Below are 21,869 nucleotides of genomic sequence, written 5' to 3'. Positions count from 1 at the left end.
ACATTCACAGAGTAAATGTTAAGATATTGTAAACTAATGTAAAATTTTTAACCAGTCACTGGGACTTTTTTGGCTTAAACAATTTTAATTGGAAAGTATTTTAAAATGTGTTCATCCTGGGTTCAGAAGGTAGCGTGTTGGTTAAGGCACTGAAGTCCCACATGGTCGAGTGTTGTTTGAGTCCCAAATCTGCTGGCTTGTAAATCATGCCAGGTGCTTGTGTGTACCTGCCCAAAATATGGAGAGGAGGATGGAGGAGAAGGAATTGTAGCATGGGCATCACCCTGGGGGTGATTACTCACTTTCCCTCTCTCTGTCTCTGTGTCTCTCCAGTGAACGAATGTGCCCTATGGCAAAATTAAAAAAAAAAAAGCTTATCATAATGAATTTTTAAAATTAATTTACTTTGAAAAATGTGTCTTTTTGGGAAGATTAGGAAGTAATTGTACAATGTCTCAGGAGTAGCACACTAATCATTTACATTTATGGAGGAGAAAGCTACTATGTAAAGCCACGATGGATTTACCTTTCAATCACAAACCTCATAAAAAATAGACATAATAATATGAAATGACTATTTGAGTAACACTGAACATTAAGCAATTAAAGACAATAATTACTAAGAGAAAGGAAAGAAATGAGTAAAACCCTAAATTGCCTAGCCTACCACTTTAAAAAATTTCCTGGTCACAGCTCAAGGGAAGAGAACCAAGATGGAGTCTATGGAAGCCTCAAGTTAAGAAGAAGGAGTCAAGAGTTTGGGGGAATCAAAGCAGCTAGAGTTCACGGGACAGAGATCTGGAGGCAAGAGAACTGTATACAGAGAGAATGACAAAGATTTGGAGAGGGTCCATCTATTCCAGCTGAATATTGATCAGCATATAAATGTAGGGAATCTACTCAATGCTTGGTGAAGAACCACCTGGAAGGATTAGAGGTTATAGTGTCTGAGAATAGTGCCTACTGTCTTTAGTGAGACTGGAAAATATCAAATTTCAGAGGACATTTGTTTGAGTACACAGAAGCATCTGGCCTCAGTATCAGAAAATAACTCTGAACTCAAAATTGTACCACATAACAATTCTGGAAAGGAGTAACCAAAAAGATCAAAATGTTTTAAATTACACAACTATATACAGAACTAAGCTCAGAAATATGTATAGGAATACAAAAATATCAAATAACATGAAATTGATGATGACTGGCATCTAATACACAATTTTCAGGTATGTAAAGAAGAAAATAAGGGATCAGAAGTTGACATAATGGCTATGTTGCTGGACTCCCACGTAGCCGACCGCAGTTTGAGTCCCGTACCCAGTGGCTTAAACTTATGCCGGGCTCATATGTGTGTGTGCTCAAGATCCTGAAAGGAGAATGGAAAAGGGATTGTGGTATGGCCATCCCCCCGGGGGGTGATTTCTCGCTTTCTATCTCTCTGTCTGTCTGGCGAACATACACGCCCTATAGCAAAAACCTCTCCAAAAAAAAATAAATAAATAATAAAATACAGAAAAGATAATTCAATCATAACCAAATAATAAATAGCACAGATGTCATAATTAGGAGATAGGATATCAAACAGAAGTATATTCTAATGCTCAAATTGTTATGTATAGACATGGAAAGTATAAAAGGATCCAATTTTTAGAATACTTATAATGAAAACTACAATGTCAGCAATAAAAATATACTTTTTGGGATTAATGGCAATAATCACTACAGAGAAAACTATTAGTTAACTTGAAGGCACAGCAATAGAAACTATCTTAATGAAACTTAAAGAAAAAAGAGAACATAAAAAAATGACAGAAATCTCTGTGACCTATGGAAGTTGAATATGCCTAGTATATTGTAATTTAAGTCCCTGCAGTTGAGAGGAAAAGAGGAGAAGAGAAAACGAAGTGAAGAAATAATGAATGATAATTGTCCAATTTTGATAAAAATGATAAACTCTTATATCTGGGAAGCTCAATAAAGGAAGTTCAAAAAACTCTGAGCGCAAGAATTTTTAATAAGATTATCCCAACACACATTATCATTAAATTCCTTAAAGAAGTAATAAATAGAAAATCTTGAGAGCATCTTCATAAGATAGACTCACTGCATAAAAATTGAGGAACCTGGGACCAGCAGTTAGCGTAATGGCTATGTTACTGGACTCCCACGTAGTCGACTGCGGTTCGCGTCCTGGACCTGGTGGCTAAAAAAACTCACGCTGAACGCGTGTGCGTGCATGCCCAAGATCCTGAGAGAAGAACGGAGGAGAAGGGCTTGTGGCGTGGCCATCCCCCCTGGGGGGAGATTTCTCGCTTTCTGTCTGGCAAGCACACATGCCCTATAGCAAAAACCTCTCCCCCCCACCCCCCCAAATAAATTGAGGAACCACAGATATTTTCACTAGAAACAGTGCAAATTCTCAAAGAAGAAAAAACTCAATCTGGAATATTGTTTCCAAGCTTACAAAAAGGAAGGTTAAGTAAAAAATTTTTTCGGACATATAACTTCTTAAACTCATGACCAGAAAACATACACTACAACAAATCTTAAAGAATGTCCTTCGGTTGAAATATTGGTACTATATGGAAATATGAAATATAAATCTGTACAGAAGAATGTTGGACACTGGACATGGTTAAGTGCACTGATAAATATGAAAGATTTTTTTCCTTATGGTTTAAATAACTTACAATATAATTGACCATTTAAATAAAACTATTATCAAAGTACAATTATGTAAGGCTGGCAACATATATAAGAGTAAAATCTATTACAACAGTAGTAGAAAGGTTAAGAACAAAGGGATGGAAGTATATGATTGTAACATTTTTCTACTATATGATAACTAATATGCTATCACTTTAAGGGAGTATTAATAAGTAGAAGTTACCTGTTGAAGATATTTTGTAGTTTTATCAACAGTACTAGGGAGAAATGTTCACCTGTTGAAATATCCATTTTGTAAGACAAATGTGATTGAATGTATGGAAGAAAATGAAATGAAAAAAAAAGTCATACTCTACAAATACGTAAAATAATTAAATGTAAATTTGAAAATGATAACATATAATAAGACATTTAAAAAAAGTTGAAGTTGTATACTATGAACCTTAAAATAGCAAAGACTTACAGTTTATAAGCCAACAGAAAATATAAAATAGTACCATTTCATCACAGAGTAGACAAAAATTAGGAAAAAATGGAACAAAGAAGAGATGGGATAAACAAAGTTGGTAGATGTATGATCAATGATCATACTAAGTGTAAGTTTTCCAAATACACAATTAAAAGGCAGAGTTTGTCTGAAAAATTTTTAAAAAGCCTTAAATCAGATATATAGTAACTATAAGAAATCCTATTTTGCTCCGTCTTGACACAGAGTGAATTTGTCACAATTGACATTTATAAAACTCTACACAAAACAACAGAAGGCAGACACATCGTTTTCAAGTGCATTCAGAACGTGTACTAAAATAGACCCAGATGACTGTATCAATGAAGTCTACTAAACATTTAAGAGTTAAACAGTACCGATACAACACAAAAATGAAGAAAATTGTAAAGTTTTAATTACCTTCAAACCCGTTTTATGAGGTAAATATTACCATGATACCAACACCTGACAAAGATCTTAAATCAACAAACCAAAAAACTTTCTAAAAATTTAAGCATATTAATTTTAGAAACATTTAGTAAAAGAAAAATATGGCAAATTGAATCCATAATATATAAAGAAGATATAAGGCCAAATGGTTTCTGTACCAGGAATGCAATATTTATTTAATGATTATAAATAATGTTACTCATATTAATAAACTAGAAAAGAAATAATAATGGTCTCAAGAGATTCAGAGAAACCATTTCATTTGAAACAAAATCCAACATCCATTCCTGTAAAAGCATATAAATCCTAGACTTTGGTGTTATCATACCTATTTTAAATACCAGAAAGAATTGAAAGAGAATTTGCAAAACCACCATCATAGTAACAGTCTCTCAGAAATATGAACTATGCAGATGACCAGCTTGAGTAACTAGAACATACTCCCAGCAAATAGGGGGTATACACACACACACACACACACACACGAAATAGGGGGTATATATATATACACACACACACACACACACACACAGATACAAATGAAATGTTTGTAAAATTTTGCTGTTAATTTTGGAAATAATTCATTCCTGTGGTATAAATTTAGAAGCGTATATGGTGAACAGTGTCTCAGCCTGGTTTTTCTTCTCAGACATCTCATTCTACTTCCATGAATGAACCACTTTGACCAATTTTTGCACTTTTGCAGATGTTCTGTGTGCACACACATAGAGATGCATATAGATGATTATTTTCTTAACATAAATAGGGATGTACTGTCACTCTTTTTTGCACCTTTTTTATTTTGTGTGTGTCTGTGTGTGGTGTTTAGACAGGGTTTTGCTCTATCATGATCCTTGTGCCTCAGCCTCATAAAGCTAGGACCTCAGGCACATGCCACAGCAACTAACTTTTTGGGGTGTGTCAGGCCTCTCATGTGGCCTCAGTCAGCCCAGTAGCAGCATCTAGCATGTGCTATGATGGGCCTGTTTAATTTTTTAAATTTTAATTTAATTTTATTTTTTAAGAGGTTTTTGCTATAGGGTGTGTGTGCTCGCCAGAAAGACAGAGAGAGACAGAAAGCCAGAAATCACCCCCCCCCCCCCCCACGGGACATGGAGACTCCCACACCACGGGGAATGGCCATGCCACAATCCCTTCTCCTCCAGTCTCCTCTCGGAATCTTGGTCACGCATGTACACGTGCCCGGTGTGAGTTTAAGCCACCAGGTCTGGGACTCAAACCATGGTTGACTAACATGGGAGTCCAGCAACATAGCTATTACTCTAACTGCTGGTCCCTTAATTTTTATTTTTTAATAGATTTTTGCTATAGAGTGTGTGCTTGCCAAAAAGATAAATACAGAGAGACAGAAAGTAAGAAATCATCCTCCAGTGGGGTTGGTCACACTGCAGTCTCTTTTCCTCCATTCTCCTCTTGGGATCTTTGGCACGCATGCACATGGACCCAGTGTGAGTTTAAGCCGCTGGGTCTGAGACTTGAACCGTGGTCGACTGACTATGTGGGAGTCCAGAGACATAACCATTACAGCATTTGCTGCTCCAAGGCCTGTTTTATTTTTAGTATTTGTTTTTCCAATTGTTGCTTTAGACGTTTTAACATATACACCTAACAAAATAATATTATGACAAAATAACATCTCTACCTTGTTTTGTCAAACCACACAAATGTTTTACAATCCGATTTACGCTGTTACCCCTATCAATTAACATATTGCTTCCAGAATTTACCTCAGTCTCCAAATTAATCATTATTGTAATTATTGTGCATAGAATATGTGTAAAAGTACAAAATTGTTAACAGTGGTTCATTCATGGAAGAACTAAGTGTTTGAGACAGACGATTGGGAGACTTCACTCTATACACTTTTAACTTTATATCATGTGAATGCATTATTACAAAAATTGATAGCAGTATTTTATAATGCACTCAAGTTTTGTTTAGATTCACTAAAGTTTTAACACTATTTTTTTGCATTTCATCCCTTCCTTCTGGGCTAGATTTATTTTTGAAGTACATTTTTTAAAAGAATTATTAATTTAATTTTATTTATTAATTATTATTATTATTACTATCTTTTAAACTTACTATAGGGTGCTCGCACTCACCAGAGAGAGACAGAGAATGAAAGGGTGAAAGCAATCCTCCAGATCCTGGATTTGAACCATGGTAGGCCATGTGGGAGTCCAGTGCCTTAACCACCATGCCACCTGCTGGCCCCCAAGCACATTTTTTTACAAGGTCTTTAGGTGAAGAATTGTAAACAGGTTTTGTTTTTCTTTGTTTATTCTTAATTCCTAATGAGAAGTTTATATATAAAATCCTGATAAGACTTTATTATGTCTCAATATCCTGACAATGCTATTGCCATGTGCCTAGTCTCCAATTTTACAGAAAAATATCCCATGTATTTGAATCTTTAATTTGTTAGCAGATGTTTGGGTTTATTTGTGTACTCAAATAAATATTTCCTAACTCCCACTACTACAAGATATGACATTATTTACATATAGTGTCTCTGCAGAGGTAACCAAATTAAAATGAGAACATTAGAGTGAGCAGCAATCCAGTATGACTAGCATCCTTACACAGAGACAAAATTTGCACACAGAAATAGATATGCACAGAGAGAAGACGATGTGGATTCATTTAGGGAGAAGATGGCCATGTGAGTGGAGTGGTATACTTACCAGAAGTGAGGAAACTCCAAAGATTGCTGGCAAACACTGAAGCTAGAAGAGATGAGAAAGGATTTCCTTCTAGAGCCCTCTGAGGGAAAGTATGGCCTTGCCAAAACCTTGATTTTGGATTTCTAGCCTCCAGAACTGTGAGACAATAAATAGCTGGTGTTTTATGCTGCCCAGTTTTTGTACTTCGTTGTAACAGTCCTGAGAAACTAATCAAATTCTATTTTGTGGTTTACATGTTTTGTAAATTTTGTGTTAAAAGTATTTCTAAATATTTTGTAATTTTGGATATTCTTGTAAATGATAACTGTCTTTGATACTGTTTATTTTTTCAACTATTCACTGATATGAAATGTAATTTTTTATATCGATTATGTATCATGCAATCTTGTTGAATTCACTGATTAGTTTTTTAGAATTTAGGATTTTTGTGTATGTGATTATGTTACTTCCTCTTTCTTTCTCTTTTCTTTCTTTCTTTCTTTCTTTCTTTCTTTCTTTCTTTCTTTCTTTCTTTCTTTCTTTCTTTCTTTCTTTCTTTCTTTCTAATGCTTTTGCCATAAGGCACATTTGCTCACCTGAAAGAGAGAGAAAGTGAGGAATCATCTCGCAGAGGGGATGGCCATGCCTTAATCCCTTCTCCTCCATTTTAGTCCTGGGATTTTGGGCACTCAGACACATGTACCGGCGTAATTTTCAAGCTACTGGGTCTGTAACTCAAACCTTGGTTAGCCATGTGAGAATCCTGTGCCTTAACCTAAACTAATCTGTTTGCCTTTCATTTCTTATCCTTTCTGTATTGTTCTATTTAACATTGCAGTACAATGTTAAATAGAAGGGTCATCCTTGAAGTGAACGTTCTCTACTTGTTTGTCTTAAGGAGACAGCATTCACTGTTTCATAATTGTGATATTATAGTTATGGGGTTTTTACTGATGCCCTTTTTCAGTCTGAGAAAGTTTCCTTCTTGTTGGTATGCTGAGACATTTTATTGAGTGGGGGGTTAAACTTTTTTCAAATGATTTCTTTACATCTATTGAAATAACTTTCAACTTGCATGTGTTAAATGAAGTAACTTCAATATACCTAAAGTAATACTAGAGAAAAAAATTACTGAATTTACCACCATTGAATATTACAATATAATTCTCTGTCTATCACTAACAGGTCAAGCAAACAAAAATTCAGGGAAGTTGTAAAAGAATGAAACAATACAGTTAAGTTTATTGTCATGGTCAATAAACTCTTAACAATGAATTCACATTTCTCTATATCATTTATAGGAAATACTAACATACTATTTATTCTTTCTTACTTTTGACAAATTAAATAAAGACATATAATGCAGGATTCACATTTTAAATTTACTATATAACTTATAAATAGAAAGATGAATTATTCCCATGCATTTGAATATTCTTTTAAATTAGTTTTTGAGGCTTCATAATCTCTAAAATTATGATGCATTACTCAGTCGATGGTGTCTTAGATTTAATAATGCATGGTAAACAGTGTGTATTTCTAAAACAAAAACACCTGGAATTCAACTTTATTCAATATAGTACTTATAAGTATTTTAGTAATATGAAGAAGTTTTCATAGAGGAATACTCATGTTAGAAAACATTAAAGAGTGGAAATTATAATGTAATCATCAAATTTAAGTTTGGGGGAAAATACTGAAATAAATTCAAAGGATAAAGAAAGAAATCATAAAAATAAGAATAGAAATCAATAAAGTAAGAAAAAAGGGCTGGCAGATGGTGTGGTGGTTAAAGCAATGGACTCCCACATGCTGACTGCAGTTCGAGTCCTGAACCTCATGGCTTAAAAGTCATGCCAGGAGTATGTTCATGTGTGCCCAAAATCCTGACAGGAGAACGAAGGAGAAGGGACTGCAGTGTAGCCATCCACCTGTGTGTATGGGGGGGAGGGTGATTTCTCACTTTTCCTCCCTCTTTCTTTCTCTAGTGAGTGCACATGCCCTCTGGCAAAAACCTAAAAAAAAAAAAACCCCAAAAAGTTAAAAAATAAATTTTGAATTGATAGAATTATGGAGCACTGAAGGTAATCCTTTGAATTGAATAGCAAAAAAAAATCTTGTGAAATTTACCAATAGAATAAAAAGGTACAGAATGCAAGTGGATATATCAGAAAGTAATAAATAGTAAAATATGAACGTTATAATATGAAATATTTAAAAACTTAAGGTGAACAAATTTCTCTGAAAAGTATTAGTTACTAAATCTTGAATCAAATGTCATTCTACATCTACTCAAAGGGAATTAGTAATTTATTTCTACAAAGTAAATAGCAGTCATGATAACTTTATAGATAGGTTTGGTCATCATTTCAAAAACTGGAAAAGATGACCTCCTAGAAATAGAGAATAAAATAGTGATGACTAGAGACTAGTAGAGGTAGGGGGAAACAGTCTAGAGAAATGTCTCTTAATTGGTACAAAGTACAGATGGATAAGAAGAACAACTTCAAGTGTTGTACTGCAGAGTAAATATAGTTAACAGGAATTTATTGCATATCTCAGATTGCATAAGAGAAGTCCTTGAATGTCCCTGTCACAAAGTAATGAAGATGATATGCCAATTATCCTTATTGTATTCTTGTACTCAAAATCATATTGTGTCCCATAAATATGTACTATTATTGTGTCAATAAAGGAAAAATTGAGACAGTAGCCCCCCCACCTTATCAGTGAGAGATGTTTCAAGACACTCATTGGATGCCTGAAGTGCTAATCAGTACTGAGCTCTACATATACTAGGTTTTTTCTTACATATATACACCTGTATTAAAGTTTAATTTATAATTTACTTACAGTAAGAGATTAACAACAATGACTAATAATACAATAGAGCAATTATAGCAGTTATGTGAATAACAATGATAGTTATATGATTGTGGCCGATATTGCTCACTCTCTCAAAATACCTTATTGTACTGTATTCACACTTCTTGTGATCACGTGAAGTAATGAATGAGTGAGGTGGATGACTTAGGCCTTGTGATGCATGGTTCGGCTATTGGTGACCTTCTGATGATTCATCCGAAGGAGCATCATTTGCTTTGGGTGATCCTGGATCATAGAGCCATGACTTTCCAGACCTAGGTAGACTGAAGGTGACAGAAACTGCAGAAAATGAAACTGTGGATACTGTATATTCAGTGGCATTAAAATTAATAATTTGCATTCATCAGGATGTCAAAAGAGATTTAAATATGAGGGATATAACGATAGACAGATAGCGTCATGGAGAGGGAGAAAGAAACCTCGAATGGAGCATGGTCATGCTGCAGTTCCCTCGTTCTTTCATCCTGTTGGGATTTTGGGAATGCATGCAAATACACCCAGAGTGTTTTTCAAGCTATCTAGCTGGCATTTGAACTGTGCTATCAGCTATGTGGGATCCAGCTCCCTTAAGCTGTAAGCTCTGAGGCAACCCAATTTCAATATATTTAGCAGGTGTAGCATTAATATCACAACAGATAAAAATCTCTATCTGGAATGAAGTCAATAAGATTTGGAAGGAAGCAGCATTTCAAATATGTGAATATGTGGTTTATATATACATACCTACCTCGCGTACCTCTACTACACATGAGCTTCATGATTAGTTGGTGTCCTTGATCTGATTCTTGATCAGTACCAAAAGCTTGTAATATTTATGTTCTGTGGTGTACCTGGCCTGGTCAGCTAATCGTTACCCTGTCCTTGAGCATTTCCAGAGTAGAAGCTTGTTATGTGCTTGGTGGAAATTCTCCTTAAACCTCTCCTCAACACTTTCATCTATGTGATCCTCTTCCATCCCAGGTCCATTTAGAAAGCATGTCCTAATTCTGTAAGTCCTTTCATGCCCATGCTGTTGGGATGTTATCAGATAATTCTAGTTTTAAAATCAACTGGGGGCTATAAAAGCCTCAGCTTTAATTGTGTCTAAAGGGGTATGACATAGGATGTGGGAGAAAAATACTGGAGCCTAAAGCTTTATGACATAAGCATTTGGAAGGAAAATAGGAGTAAGCATTTATTTGTTGGGAGTGCATAATTAAAACAGATAGGTGTCTTATTTCTAACCATTGAAAGGAGAAAATGAGAACTGCAGTTCCTAGTGACAGGGACTCTTCCTCTCACAAAAGGGTAGGAATTCAAATAAGCCGATAAAGGGAAAAAAAGATTACAGGAAATTTCTAAATATTGGATGGCACTCTTGTAATATTTTAATTATCTCTACTTTAGACACCTTATGCAATATGAGCTCTCAGTGCTTTATAAATCATACAGGAAAGCATTTCTTTTTTTGAAACAACTGATTTTCATGTGTGTAATGGAAGAAGACAAAGCAAGACATTTTTTGAAATAGCAGGACTATCTTCATTCTTCATTAAATGGTTTCTACTATGAAGGAAAGTAAAAGTGCTTTAATAAAGGATTCTATTGTGTCGAGTATATTCTTTCCTGAGACACATTTTCGGAGCAAATAATTATGGAAAAACAAATAGCAACATGTTTTTATTTCTGCGTGTGATATATTTCATAATTATGTGTGGAGTAATCATCTGCTTTAGCCATCAAAGCTCTAACTGATTCAATTCAATGCTATTTTTGCCATACTAGAATCACATTTTAGAATTTTGTTCCATATTTGTTTTGTAAGGGAAAACACACACTTGGTACTCTTTTATTATAGTAACTACGAGTGTTCTTAAAGTACTTGTTAGAAAACAGCACAACTCACAGTTTAGATGTTTTTCTTATTGTAGTCTCAAAGTGATAGAGAAATAGCTGAAACAGCTTGTAAATAAGGAAGTTTAATATGCCTTAAGTGCCTTTACTTTTCTGAATTATGTTCTCCATCAGCATGAAAATAAAGAATGGGCATATTCAACTTGTTAGTCATGTGTGTTGGAGAAAGACACATTAATGCTTTTGAAATGTACCTACACCTCAGTGCCTTTGCCCAAAAACTTGTAAAATTAACTTGACTTTCCTAATTTCCAATCCATGTTATCAATCAATGTCAAATAACTTACACATATTATTCAGTACTTAACATTGTTTCCAGCTTTAAATCACTTAGGAACTTTACCTCACACCTTTCCAGAATAATTCTTGTGTAAATTGTTAACTCATCATCAATTACTTCACATCCTGAAATGTACGTGTTGAACTGAAAATGACTTCTCTTTTTCTTTTTTTTATGATCAAATGTTTCACTCAAAACCTTTCATTTGTTTTTCAGATTATTGGGGGTTTCTCTCTTTACATTTTCATATTAATTTTAATGTTATTTGTTTCATAGGGTCAAAGAGAATAAGTGATAGTGAAGTCTCGGACTATGACTGTGATGATGGAATTGGTGTAGTATCAGGTAAGCATTTTAGAATTATTATAGTATTCAGAAGGCAGCGGAATTTGTTGTTACTTATCATATAAATAAATAATAATTTGCCTTCTCATTCTCTAAAACAATCTTATGGCAGCCTATCACAGTTTAAACCACTGAATAATTCCATTTCCTGAACACCTGTAAGCAGTTATTAGATTGTATATTCTTGAAAGATGACCGTTAAGTAAATGTGTATAAAATTTGTATTTTAAAACAACTAAAAAAGAAAACAAAAATTGGAAGAGTGAGTGCATAATTGAAACTTCTTTATACTGCAACCATTTTGTGAAAAACAAGTGAAATTTTTTGACACCACCAACATACCTAAATTTGTCTATTTGAATGGAATTTTTTTTTTTTTTTTTTTTTTTTTTGGTTTTTGGCCATACGGTACGTGTGCTTATTGGAGAATGACAGAGAGGGAAAGTGAGAAATCATCCCTGAGGGAGGATCACGACACTGCAATCCCTTCTCCTTCATTCATTTCTTGGGATTTGGGGCATGCACGCACATGCGCCTAACATGATTTTTAAGCCCCCGGATCTGAAAGTCAGACTGTAGTGGGCCATTTGGAAGTCTATCACCTTAACCACCACACCACCTGCTGGTCTCTTGAATGGAACTTAAAAATTTTATTTTATCATTTTTATATACAGCTACATTTTGAGATTATAGTATAGTTTAAAATATTACCTTATCTAATCACTAGACCTTTATCTAATGATCGACTATTTTAGTTAAATAAATATTAAAATGAAGTCTCACTAAAATGATTATACCTAAGACCCTTAATATTAAAAAATTAACCAGTTTTTGAAGTTAAACCTAAAAAATTCATAACTGTAACTAATATTACTATGAACAAAATATGACCTATGTCAGACACTGCAGTTGATTTTAAGCAAGTTTTATTAGAATGTGGGTTAATTGCCAGCAGGTGACATAATGGTTAGGTCGCTGGACTCCCATGTAGTCGACCACTGTTGGAGTCCTTTTTGGGGGGGGGGGAAGAGAAAAGAATATGGGTTAATTACCATACCGATATCAGTGTATTAATTTTTCTTTCTTTCTTTTTTTTTTTTTTAGTTTGCTATAGGGCATGTGCACTTGCTAAAGAGAGACAGAGAGGAAGAGAGGGAGAGAGAGGGGAAAGTGAGAAATCACCTCTCTGAGGGATGACCACACTACGATCCCTTCTCCTCCATTCTCTTGGGATTTTGTGCAAACATTCACACCCAGCCAGTGTGTTTCTCAAGGAAGGTTCAGGACTGGCATTGCCAGGGGATCCAGCTGCCTTAACCACCATGACCTGTCTGGTCCCATTGGTGTATTACTTTAAAAAATTCAATGACTATTTTTCTGCCTTCTTTTCTGAGTATTAAGTGTGACTAACATATGCATTTACTGAAATTATAAAGATATTTTTTGTTTCATAATTTATAAAGAAACCTGGACAGAATGATTTTTTTTAATTTTATTTTTTATTATCATCATAATCTTCTTTATATTACATTGGATTACATGTAACTTTACAGTGTATTACATTGCTTTTTCAAAAGGGAATGCCATGCGTGTCAGTCAGTACAGGGACATTAATCTCCCCGCTTCAACATTCAATATCTTTTCTGTGTTTTCCCCAATCATTATTATTATTATTCTAATTATTTTTTAAAACAGTCAATCATTATTTCTCATTTTGCTTGTAAAAATACTTTGCCCATCATCAAATACTTCTCAGACCGATCCAGTTGAGAATACTGTAATGTCATCATCAACAATTAATAAGCCTTATTTCCCATGACCTCTTTCTTGGAGATAATTGCAATTGCTTTTCTGTTTATAGTCCGTTCACTTGTTAGCTGACTGTTCCCCTTCCATTTTCTTCTTCTTTTTTTTGGAGAGGTTTTCGCTATAGGGCGTGTGCGCTCGCCAGACGGACAGAGAGAGACAGAGAGATAGAAAGCGAGAAATCACCCCCCAGGGGGGATGACCATGCTGCAATCCCTTCTCCTCCGTACTCCTCTTGGGATCTTGGGCACGCACGCACACGCACCCAGCGTGAGTTTTAAGCCACCAGATCCCGGACGCAAACTGCAGTCGACTACGTGGGAGTCCAGGGACATAGCCATTAACGCTAACTGCTGGTCCCTCCCCTTCCATTTTCTAAGTATCTAGGTACAGCAGATTTTCTTTAAATATTTCCCTTCAGGCCAGTAAAACCCTTTAACTTTATGCCATTTTTGGCATTAATTATTTTATTTTCTGTATTTGATTTTTTCATTTTTTATTTTCAGGAAGACAAAACTATTTACTTAACATAATTATTTATTTTTTTACTCATTCAAAGGAATTGTATCTTTTGAAAATAATCTGTAGATTCTATAATAGTATTTTAGTATTGCAGAGTAGTATTTAGAAAACCTAGCAAATTCAGAGTGCTTACCCTGTGTTCATTACATTTCAACATCATAAAAAATATTCTTTCCTTCTATACATTGTTATTGCTATTTTTTTTCTATCATAGACTATCTGGTGAATCATTTAATAATCCATTGAAGACTGCTATGTAATGTTCTATGTTTTGTTGTTTTTCAAATACAATGTTATTCTGTCACACAGATTTTTTCAACTATATACCGCATTTTAATGATGTATTAAGTGTGCTAATAGGCAGCGTGGAGGTTAAGGCAGCTGGATTTCACATGGCTGACTTCACGGTTTGAGTCCTGGACCCAATGGTTTGAAAATTACATTGGGTGTACGTGCATGCTAAAAAATCCTGGAAGAAGAATGGAGGAGAGAAAAGATTGACCTTCCTCACTTTCTCTCTCTCTGTCTCTCTCTCTTTCTCTTTCTCTCTGTAGTTCTCCTGAGAGTACATGTGCCCTATAACTCTATAGAAAACTAAAAAAAAAAAAAAAGTATTTATTATTTCTTGAATTCTGTGATCTCCAGATCTTTCAATGATCATCAAAATCAGGATTACGGTATTTTAGTTTCTGAAATTATGGTATATATAGTTTTTTTCTTGGCCCATCACTTTAGTAAATGACATAGAATTTACATATATAGGAGAACTATGATAGCTAAGACTTAAACATATATTAATTCTGTTACACATTTTTCTTATATCTTCTTTTATTTATAACCTTTTTTATTTTAAACCTTCATTTATTTATTTAAAGTGTTATTTAATTGTATTTATTTATTTATTTATTTATTTAAATTTAACCATAGAGTGACAAAATGAGAGACAGAAAGAGGGAGAGAGAGAGAGGAAAGTGAGAAAGCAAACCACCAGGCCTAGGACTCAAACCATGGTCGGCCATGTGGGAGTCCAGTGCCCTTAACCACCATGCTACCAGCCAGCCCCTAAATCTTCATTATTAAAACTAATTTATCTAGAAAACAAATGCTTGAATCAATAGCTTATCAAATAATTTAAAAACTTTATAGATCAAGCAAATAGTATGTTTTCTGAGAAATTGTTTTCTAAGGTTTCTCAAATGAGAGTTGCTCATATATATATGCACAAGTTGCATACCCTTAACTAACATTCCAAACACGTCAATTGGCCAGTAATTCCATGGACAATTTGTAGCCTATGTATAAAGATTTGTTTCCAATTACAGATTGTGTATCTTTCAAATCCAGAGTATCAGTTATAATAATTCATAAACCTTTTAAATCTGTGCATCTGTGGGATGAACCTTTCTCCAAAAGGAACTATCTCTGCTGATTTATTCAATTTTCCAAGTTTGCTAGACAAGTGTCTTGAAAATTCACTGTGCCAAAAGTAATATTTTCCATGCATTCTTTTCTTAAGAGTTAATATTTTAGAGATATTTTAGGCTCACAGCAAAACTAAGAAGATGGTACACAAATTTTTCATATTTCTCCTTTCCCCCACACTCCTATTGCCTCCCTGTTGTCAATATTCCACATCAGAGTGGTACATTTGTTACAACTGATGAAACTACATTGACAATTATTATTATTTTAAGGTTTGTACCATAGTGCAAGTGTGCTCATGAGGGATAGAGAGAGAGAGAAATCACCCCGAGGGGATGGCTATGCCACAGTCCTTTCTCCTCAATTTTCCTCTTGAGATTTTAGGTATGCACACACATGAGCCCAACGTGATTTTCAAGCCACCAGTTGTGGGACTTGATCCACAGGTGGCCATGTGGAAGTCCAGCACCTTAACCACCGCACCAGCTGCTGGCTCCATTGATGTGCTATTTTCACCCCAAATCCTTATTTTACATTAGGATTCAACCTTGGTGTTGAGTATTCTATGGTTTTAGACAAATGACATGTATCCAGGTGATATCATAATACGATACAGAGTATGTTTGCTGCCCTAAAAAATCCTCTGTGCTCCACGTATTTATAACTTCCTCCTCTCAGACTTTGGCAGCCATTGATCTGTTTTTTTTTCTTTCCCTAATTTTGTCTTTTCCAGAAGTCATATAGTTGGAATCATACAGTATGTATCCTTTAAGACAGACTTCTTTTACTTAATAACATGCAGTTAGGGTTCCTCCATATCTTTTCATACTTTGATAGCTCCTTTTTTTTAGCACTGAGTAATATCCCATTGTTCATTTGTATCAGTTCATTTATTAATTTACCAACTGAAGGACATCTCGGTTACTTCCAAGTTTTGACAATTATGAAATAAAGCTTCTGTAAACATCCATGAACAGGTTTTTGTGTGAACATACACTTTAAATTCCTTTGTTTTCTGGATAGTATAGGTAAAGTATATTTAGCTTTGTAAAACAAGCATCAAACTATTTATACCATTTTGCCTTCCCACCATCAGTGAATGAGTTCCTATTAAATGAGAGTTCCTGTTACTCCACATCTGTGTTAGTGTTCGGTGTTATCAGTGTTCTAGATTTTAGCTATTCTAATATGTTGTTGTTGTGATATGTTATTCTCTGATGACATATGAGGTTGAGTGTCTTCACACGTGCTTTTTTTTGGCCATCTGTGTATTTTCTTTGAGATAGTTGTTAAGGTCTTTGGCCCGTTTTTTGATTGGCTTGTCTGTTTTCTTATTGCTGAGTTTTGAGAGTTCCATGTATATTAAAGATAACAGTGCTATTTCTGATGTGTTTTTTTGCAAATACCAGTAATTTATGTCTTCTCTGTTTTGTTCTTAATTAGCCAGAGTAGATACTTATCAAATCTATTGATATTTTTAAAGATCCAACTTTTTATTTGTTGCTTTTCTTGTGATATTTCCTGTTTGTAATTTCATTGATTTCTGTTCTGACTTTTACATTTCTAACTGCCCTGTTTGAATATAATTTACTTTTTTCTACTATTATAAGGTAGAAACTGAGATGATTAATTTTAGATTTTCTTTTTTTCTGATTTATACATTCAGTACTGCAAATTTCCCTATAAGTAGTGCTTTTGGTACATCTTAGAAGTTTTAATAAGTTGTGTGTTTTCATTTATTTGAAAGTATTCTTAAATTTCTCTTGAATTTTCTTTCTTGATCCATGTGACTTATCTCTTATTTAGAAGTGTATTACTTGGGAGTCAGCAGGTGGCATAATGGTTGCAGCACTGGACTCCCACTAGGCTGACCACAGTCTGAGTTCTGGACCCAATAGCTTGAAAATCATGCCAGGTGCATGTGCATGTGTGCCCAAAAATCCCAAAAAGAGGATGGAGGAGAAGGGATTGTGGCATGGCTATCACCTCTGGAGGGGTGATTTTTTACTTTCTCTCTCTCTCCCTCTCTCTCGCTCTCTCTCTCTCTCTCTGCTTCTCGCCAGTGAGCACATGCCTTACGGTAAAAATCTTTAAAAAAAGTTCAGAAGAATTTATAAAAATATTTTAGGCTGAACAAACAAACAAAAAAGTGTATTCTTTCATCTCCACATACTTGGGGATTTCCTAGTTATCTTTTTGTTACAGATTACAATTTAATTCATTTATTATCTCAAAGCATCATTGTATCATTTCTGATCTTGTCAATTTGCTACAGTGTATTTTATGGCCTAAAATGTGGTCTTTCTGGGTGAATGGGAGCTTGAGAAGAATGCGTTGTTGATGAAGTAGTTTATAGATGTGATTATATCTAGTTGATTGATGGCATTTTTTAGTTCAAGTCTGTTCTTACTGATTTTCTGCCTACTGGATCATTTCATTTCTGATAGAGGCTTGATTTTTAGTCTCCAAGTACAATAGAGGATTCATCTCTTTTCCCATGTAATCCGTTAGTTTTTGCCTGACTTACTTTGATGATTTCTTATACACATTATGGATTATTATGGCTCTTGGAGATTGACCCCTTTATCATCATGGAATACTTTTTTTACCCCTGATAACTTTACTTGCTTTGAAGTCTGCTTCGTCTGAAAGTAATGGAGGTACTCTTGTTTTCTTTTGATTAATGTTACCTTGTTATATTTTCTTCATTTATTTACCATGAGCGTTTATGTTTAAAGTGGCTCTCTTGTGTACACCATATATTTAGATCTTGCTTATTGATAAATTCTGATAATCTCTTTTAATTAGTTTATCTAGATCATTGTTATTCAAAGTGACAATTTATACAGTTGGCAAAGTAATCGTTTATATAGTTGGATATTATGCTATATCCTATTTGTTACCCTTGTTCTTCATTCCTTTCTTCTAGTCTTTTTCTACCTTTTATGGTTTTAATAGAACATTTCATATGATTCTGCTTTTTTCTCCTTAGCATATATATTATATATTTTTTTCTTTTATTCATTTTTTTTTGGAAAAGAACCCTAGAACTTGAAAATATTAATTTACAATTCATGTAAGTTCACTTTCAAATAATACTTCCCAAATAGTGAGTACCTTATAATAACAAAATAATCTCAATTCCTCTTTCAATCCCTTACATTATTATTATTAATTTCACTTATATATAAGCATACATAATCATATATACACATAAATACATAAATATATGCAGCTGAATTCATTGTTGCTATTAGTATTGTGATTAAACTGTTATCTGTTAGATCAATTATAAATAAGAAACAAATTTTTTGTATCTTTATTTCTTTTTCAATACTTTCTTTTTGTAGCTCTAAGATCATTGTCTGTATCATTTCCCTTATCTCTAAAGAACTTTTAAATTTCTTGCAAGGCAGTTCTACTGGCAATGAAATTCCTGTTTATCTGTGAAAATTTTTATTTCTCTTTCACTTTTTTTTCATATATTTCAGAATGTAGAAGTAGAGGTTGTTGACATTTTTCTTCTCAACACATTAAGTATATTCTTTTACTTTTTTCCTGCTGGCATGGTTTTTGAGAAGTCGGATGTAATACTTATTACACTGTCAGTAAAGTGATATTTTTTTAAACTCTGTCTTCTTTCAGGATTTTTTCCTTTATCTTTAACTATCTATAGTTTGAAAATTACATCCCTAAGTTTAGGGTTTTTTGTTTGTTCTTTGTTTTAAAACTTTGTCCTCACTGATATTTCCTTACTGGGTCTGTGGTTTAGTGTCTAACAATAATTTAATGACATTTTCAGTAATTATTGTTTCAAATGTTTCTTTTGTCCCTAGTTTTTTTTTCCTCCTTCTGGTATTTCCATTACGTATATGTTATACTTTTTGTAATTGTTACCATAGTCTTTGGGTTTTCTGTTGTGTTTTTTGTTTGTTTTTCTATAGTCTATGTTTTCTTTGCTTTTTAGTTTTTCAATTTTCTATTGATACTTCCTCAAGCTGAGAGATTCTTTCCTCAGCAATGTCCAGTCTACTAAGTTCACCAAAGGCATTCTTCACTTATGTTACAGGTTTTTTCATCTCTAGCATTTTATTTTTTGTTCTTAGAATTTTTATATCTCTGTTCATATTACCAGTCTATTCTTCCATACTGTCTATTTTATCTGTTAAAGTTCTTACCATAGTAACCATAGTGATTTTAAATTCCCAGTCTGATAATTTCACCATCCTTCCTTTATACCTTTCATGGTCATAAAATATCATTTTGTCTTAATATTATGCTTTATTCTTTGCAGTTTAGTATACTCAAAGTCTTTCCACTTCACCAACCTTTTATGTTTTTGAATAAAGTACAAAATATGCAAGGGGCTTAGTGTATATGTAAGTTTAATATTTATTCATCTTTTTTGCTTTTAGATTATCGACATAATGGAAGAGATCTTCAGAGTTCAACATTGTCAGTGCCAGAACAAGTAATGTCATCAAATCACTGTTCACCATCAGGGTCTCCTCATCGAGTAGATGTTATAGGACGGACTCGATCATGGTCACCCAGTGCCCCTCCTCCACAAAGGTGAGCTGGAGTACACATTTTAGTTGCAGGATGGTACTAGATGCCTATCTACATTAAATTCTATTAGTAATCTCTAAAGATAATGAATTCTAATAGACAAGTTATTTAAGGAAAAACAAGATGATATTCAATAATCTATGTGAAGAAAGTAAAACGAAATATGACTGACTTTGTAAGTTTGCATGAGGTATATATGATTTTATTGTAAGACTTCAAAATAATTTACAACCAGATTTCAATCACATATAAATATTGTATAGATCTAGTTAGAATTAAAAAATAAGAAAAACATAAACCTCTGGTCTTTAAAATTAGAGAGGTGGCATGGTGGTCAAGGTGCTGGACTTCCACACGGCCAACCATGATTCGAATCCTTGACCTGTCTGACTGAAACTCACACCAGGTGTATATGTCTGTATGCCCCAAATCTCAGGAGATAAATGGAGATAGGATTGTGGCACCACCATCCTCCTTGGGGGTGATTTCTTACTTTCTCCCTCACCATCTCTCTCACTCTCTCTCTGGTGACTGCACATGCCCTATGGGGGGGAGAAAAAGAAAAAGAAAAAAACCTTTAAAATTAGTAGGACTAGTGGGTGGCGTAATAGTTATGTTGCTGGATCATCATGTACTTGAGCATTGTTTGAGTCCCAGACCCAGTGGATTAGAACTCAAGCTGGTTGTATGTGCATGCATACCCAAAATCCTGAGAGGAGAATAAAAGAAAACAGATTGTACTGTGGCCATCCCCCCTGGGTGTGATTTCTTGCTCTCTGTCTCTCTGTCTCTGTCTGTCTCCCCGGTGAGCGCATGCACAAGAAATCACCCCCCCCACCCCACGCTCCGGGGCATGGCCACTCTGTAATCCCTCTCTTCATTTCCTCTTGGGATTTTGGGCATGCACACACATGTGCCTGATGTGAGTTTTAAGCTGTCATTTCTAGGACTCAGACCATAGTTGACCATGTGGGAGTCCCTTGACATAATCATTGCACATCTGGTCCCTAGACTGAGAACTTTTAATTTATTATATCTATAATTTTTTCTTATTTAATTTATAAAAATATTAAGCGTAAAGGAGGGTTTATTTACATAATTGCAGAAATGAAGAAGAAAATTTAATATATTAAATTTGTAAATGTAGTTTAAACGTTTGAAGATATTGTTTTATCTAAGTTTGTAAAAGGAACTATTATTATTACAAATTTTCCGAAAAGTGGGACCCAAAATCCCGAGAGGAGAATAGAGGAGAAGGGGTTGCGATGTGGCCATTCCCCCTGGGGGACAACTTCTCACTTTTTGTTTCTATATCTCTGTCTCTCTGGCAAGCACATGCTCCCTATAACAAATAAATTTCTCTTAAAAAGAAAAATTCTGAAAAGTAAGCTTGGCAGGCTCTTCCTTTCCAATCTGCCATCAGCGGTGGAACTGCCACCAAGATGCAGATTTTCATAAAACCCTTACAGGGAAGACCATTACCCTCGAGGTTGAACTGTCAGATACAATGGAAAGTGTAAAAGCCAAAATCCAGGATAAGGAAGGAATTCCTCCTGATCAGCAAAGACTGATTTTTGCTGGCAATCAGTTAAAGATGAGTATACTCTGACTATAACATCCAAAAGGAGTCCACGCTTCATCTTGTGTTGCGACTTCACGGGGGTGCTAAGAAAAGAAAGAAGTTTTATGCCACTCTCAAGAAGAATAAGCATAAGAGAAAGAAGGTTAAGCTGATTGTCCAAAACACAAAATTAGTCTCCTTCTTTGGGAGTGCCCTTCAGATGAATGTGGTGCTGGAGTTTTTATGGCCAGCCATTTTGACAGACATTGTGGCAAATGTTGTCTGACTAACTGT

The 21,869-nt window shown here is 34.5% G+C and overlaps 1 protein-coding gene across 3 annotated transcripts in view; it reads left to right on the top strand.

Moving 5' to 3' along the window:
• Positions 1–21,869, top strand: part of RIMS2 (regulating synaptic membrane exocytosis 2) — a 409,264-nt gene that overhangs the window by 119,423 nt on the left and 267,972 nt on the right. For all 3 annotated transcript variants that reach the window (XM_027770701.1, XM_027770699.1, XM_027770700.1), the window contains exons 12-13: positions 11,627–11,695; positions 19,861–20,017. In XM_027770701.1, coding sequence (XP_027626502.1) covers positions 11,627–11,695; positions 19,861–20,017 — 226 coding nt within the window. The remainder of the gene's footprint in view (positions 1–11,626; positions 11,696–19,860; positions 20,018–21,869) is intronic.

Source organism: Tupaia chinensis, unplaced genomic scaffold (genome assembly GCF_000334495.1).
Source record: "Tupaia chinensis unplaced genomic scaffold, TupChi_1.0 Scaffold000154_1, whole genome shotgun sequence".
NCBI classification, from domain to species: Eukaryota; Metazoa; Chordata; class Mammalia; order Scandentia; family Tupaiidae; genus Tupaia; species Tupaia belangeri.
Note: the sequence above shows the minus strand (reverse complement) of the source record. Positions and strands in the feature narration are given on the sequence as shown.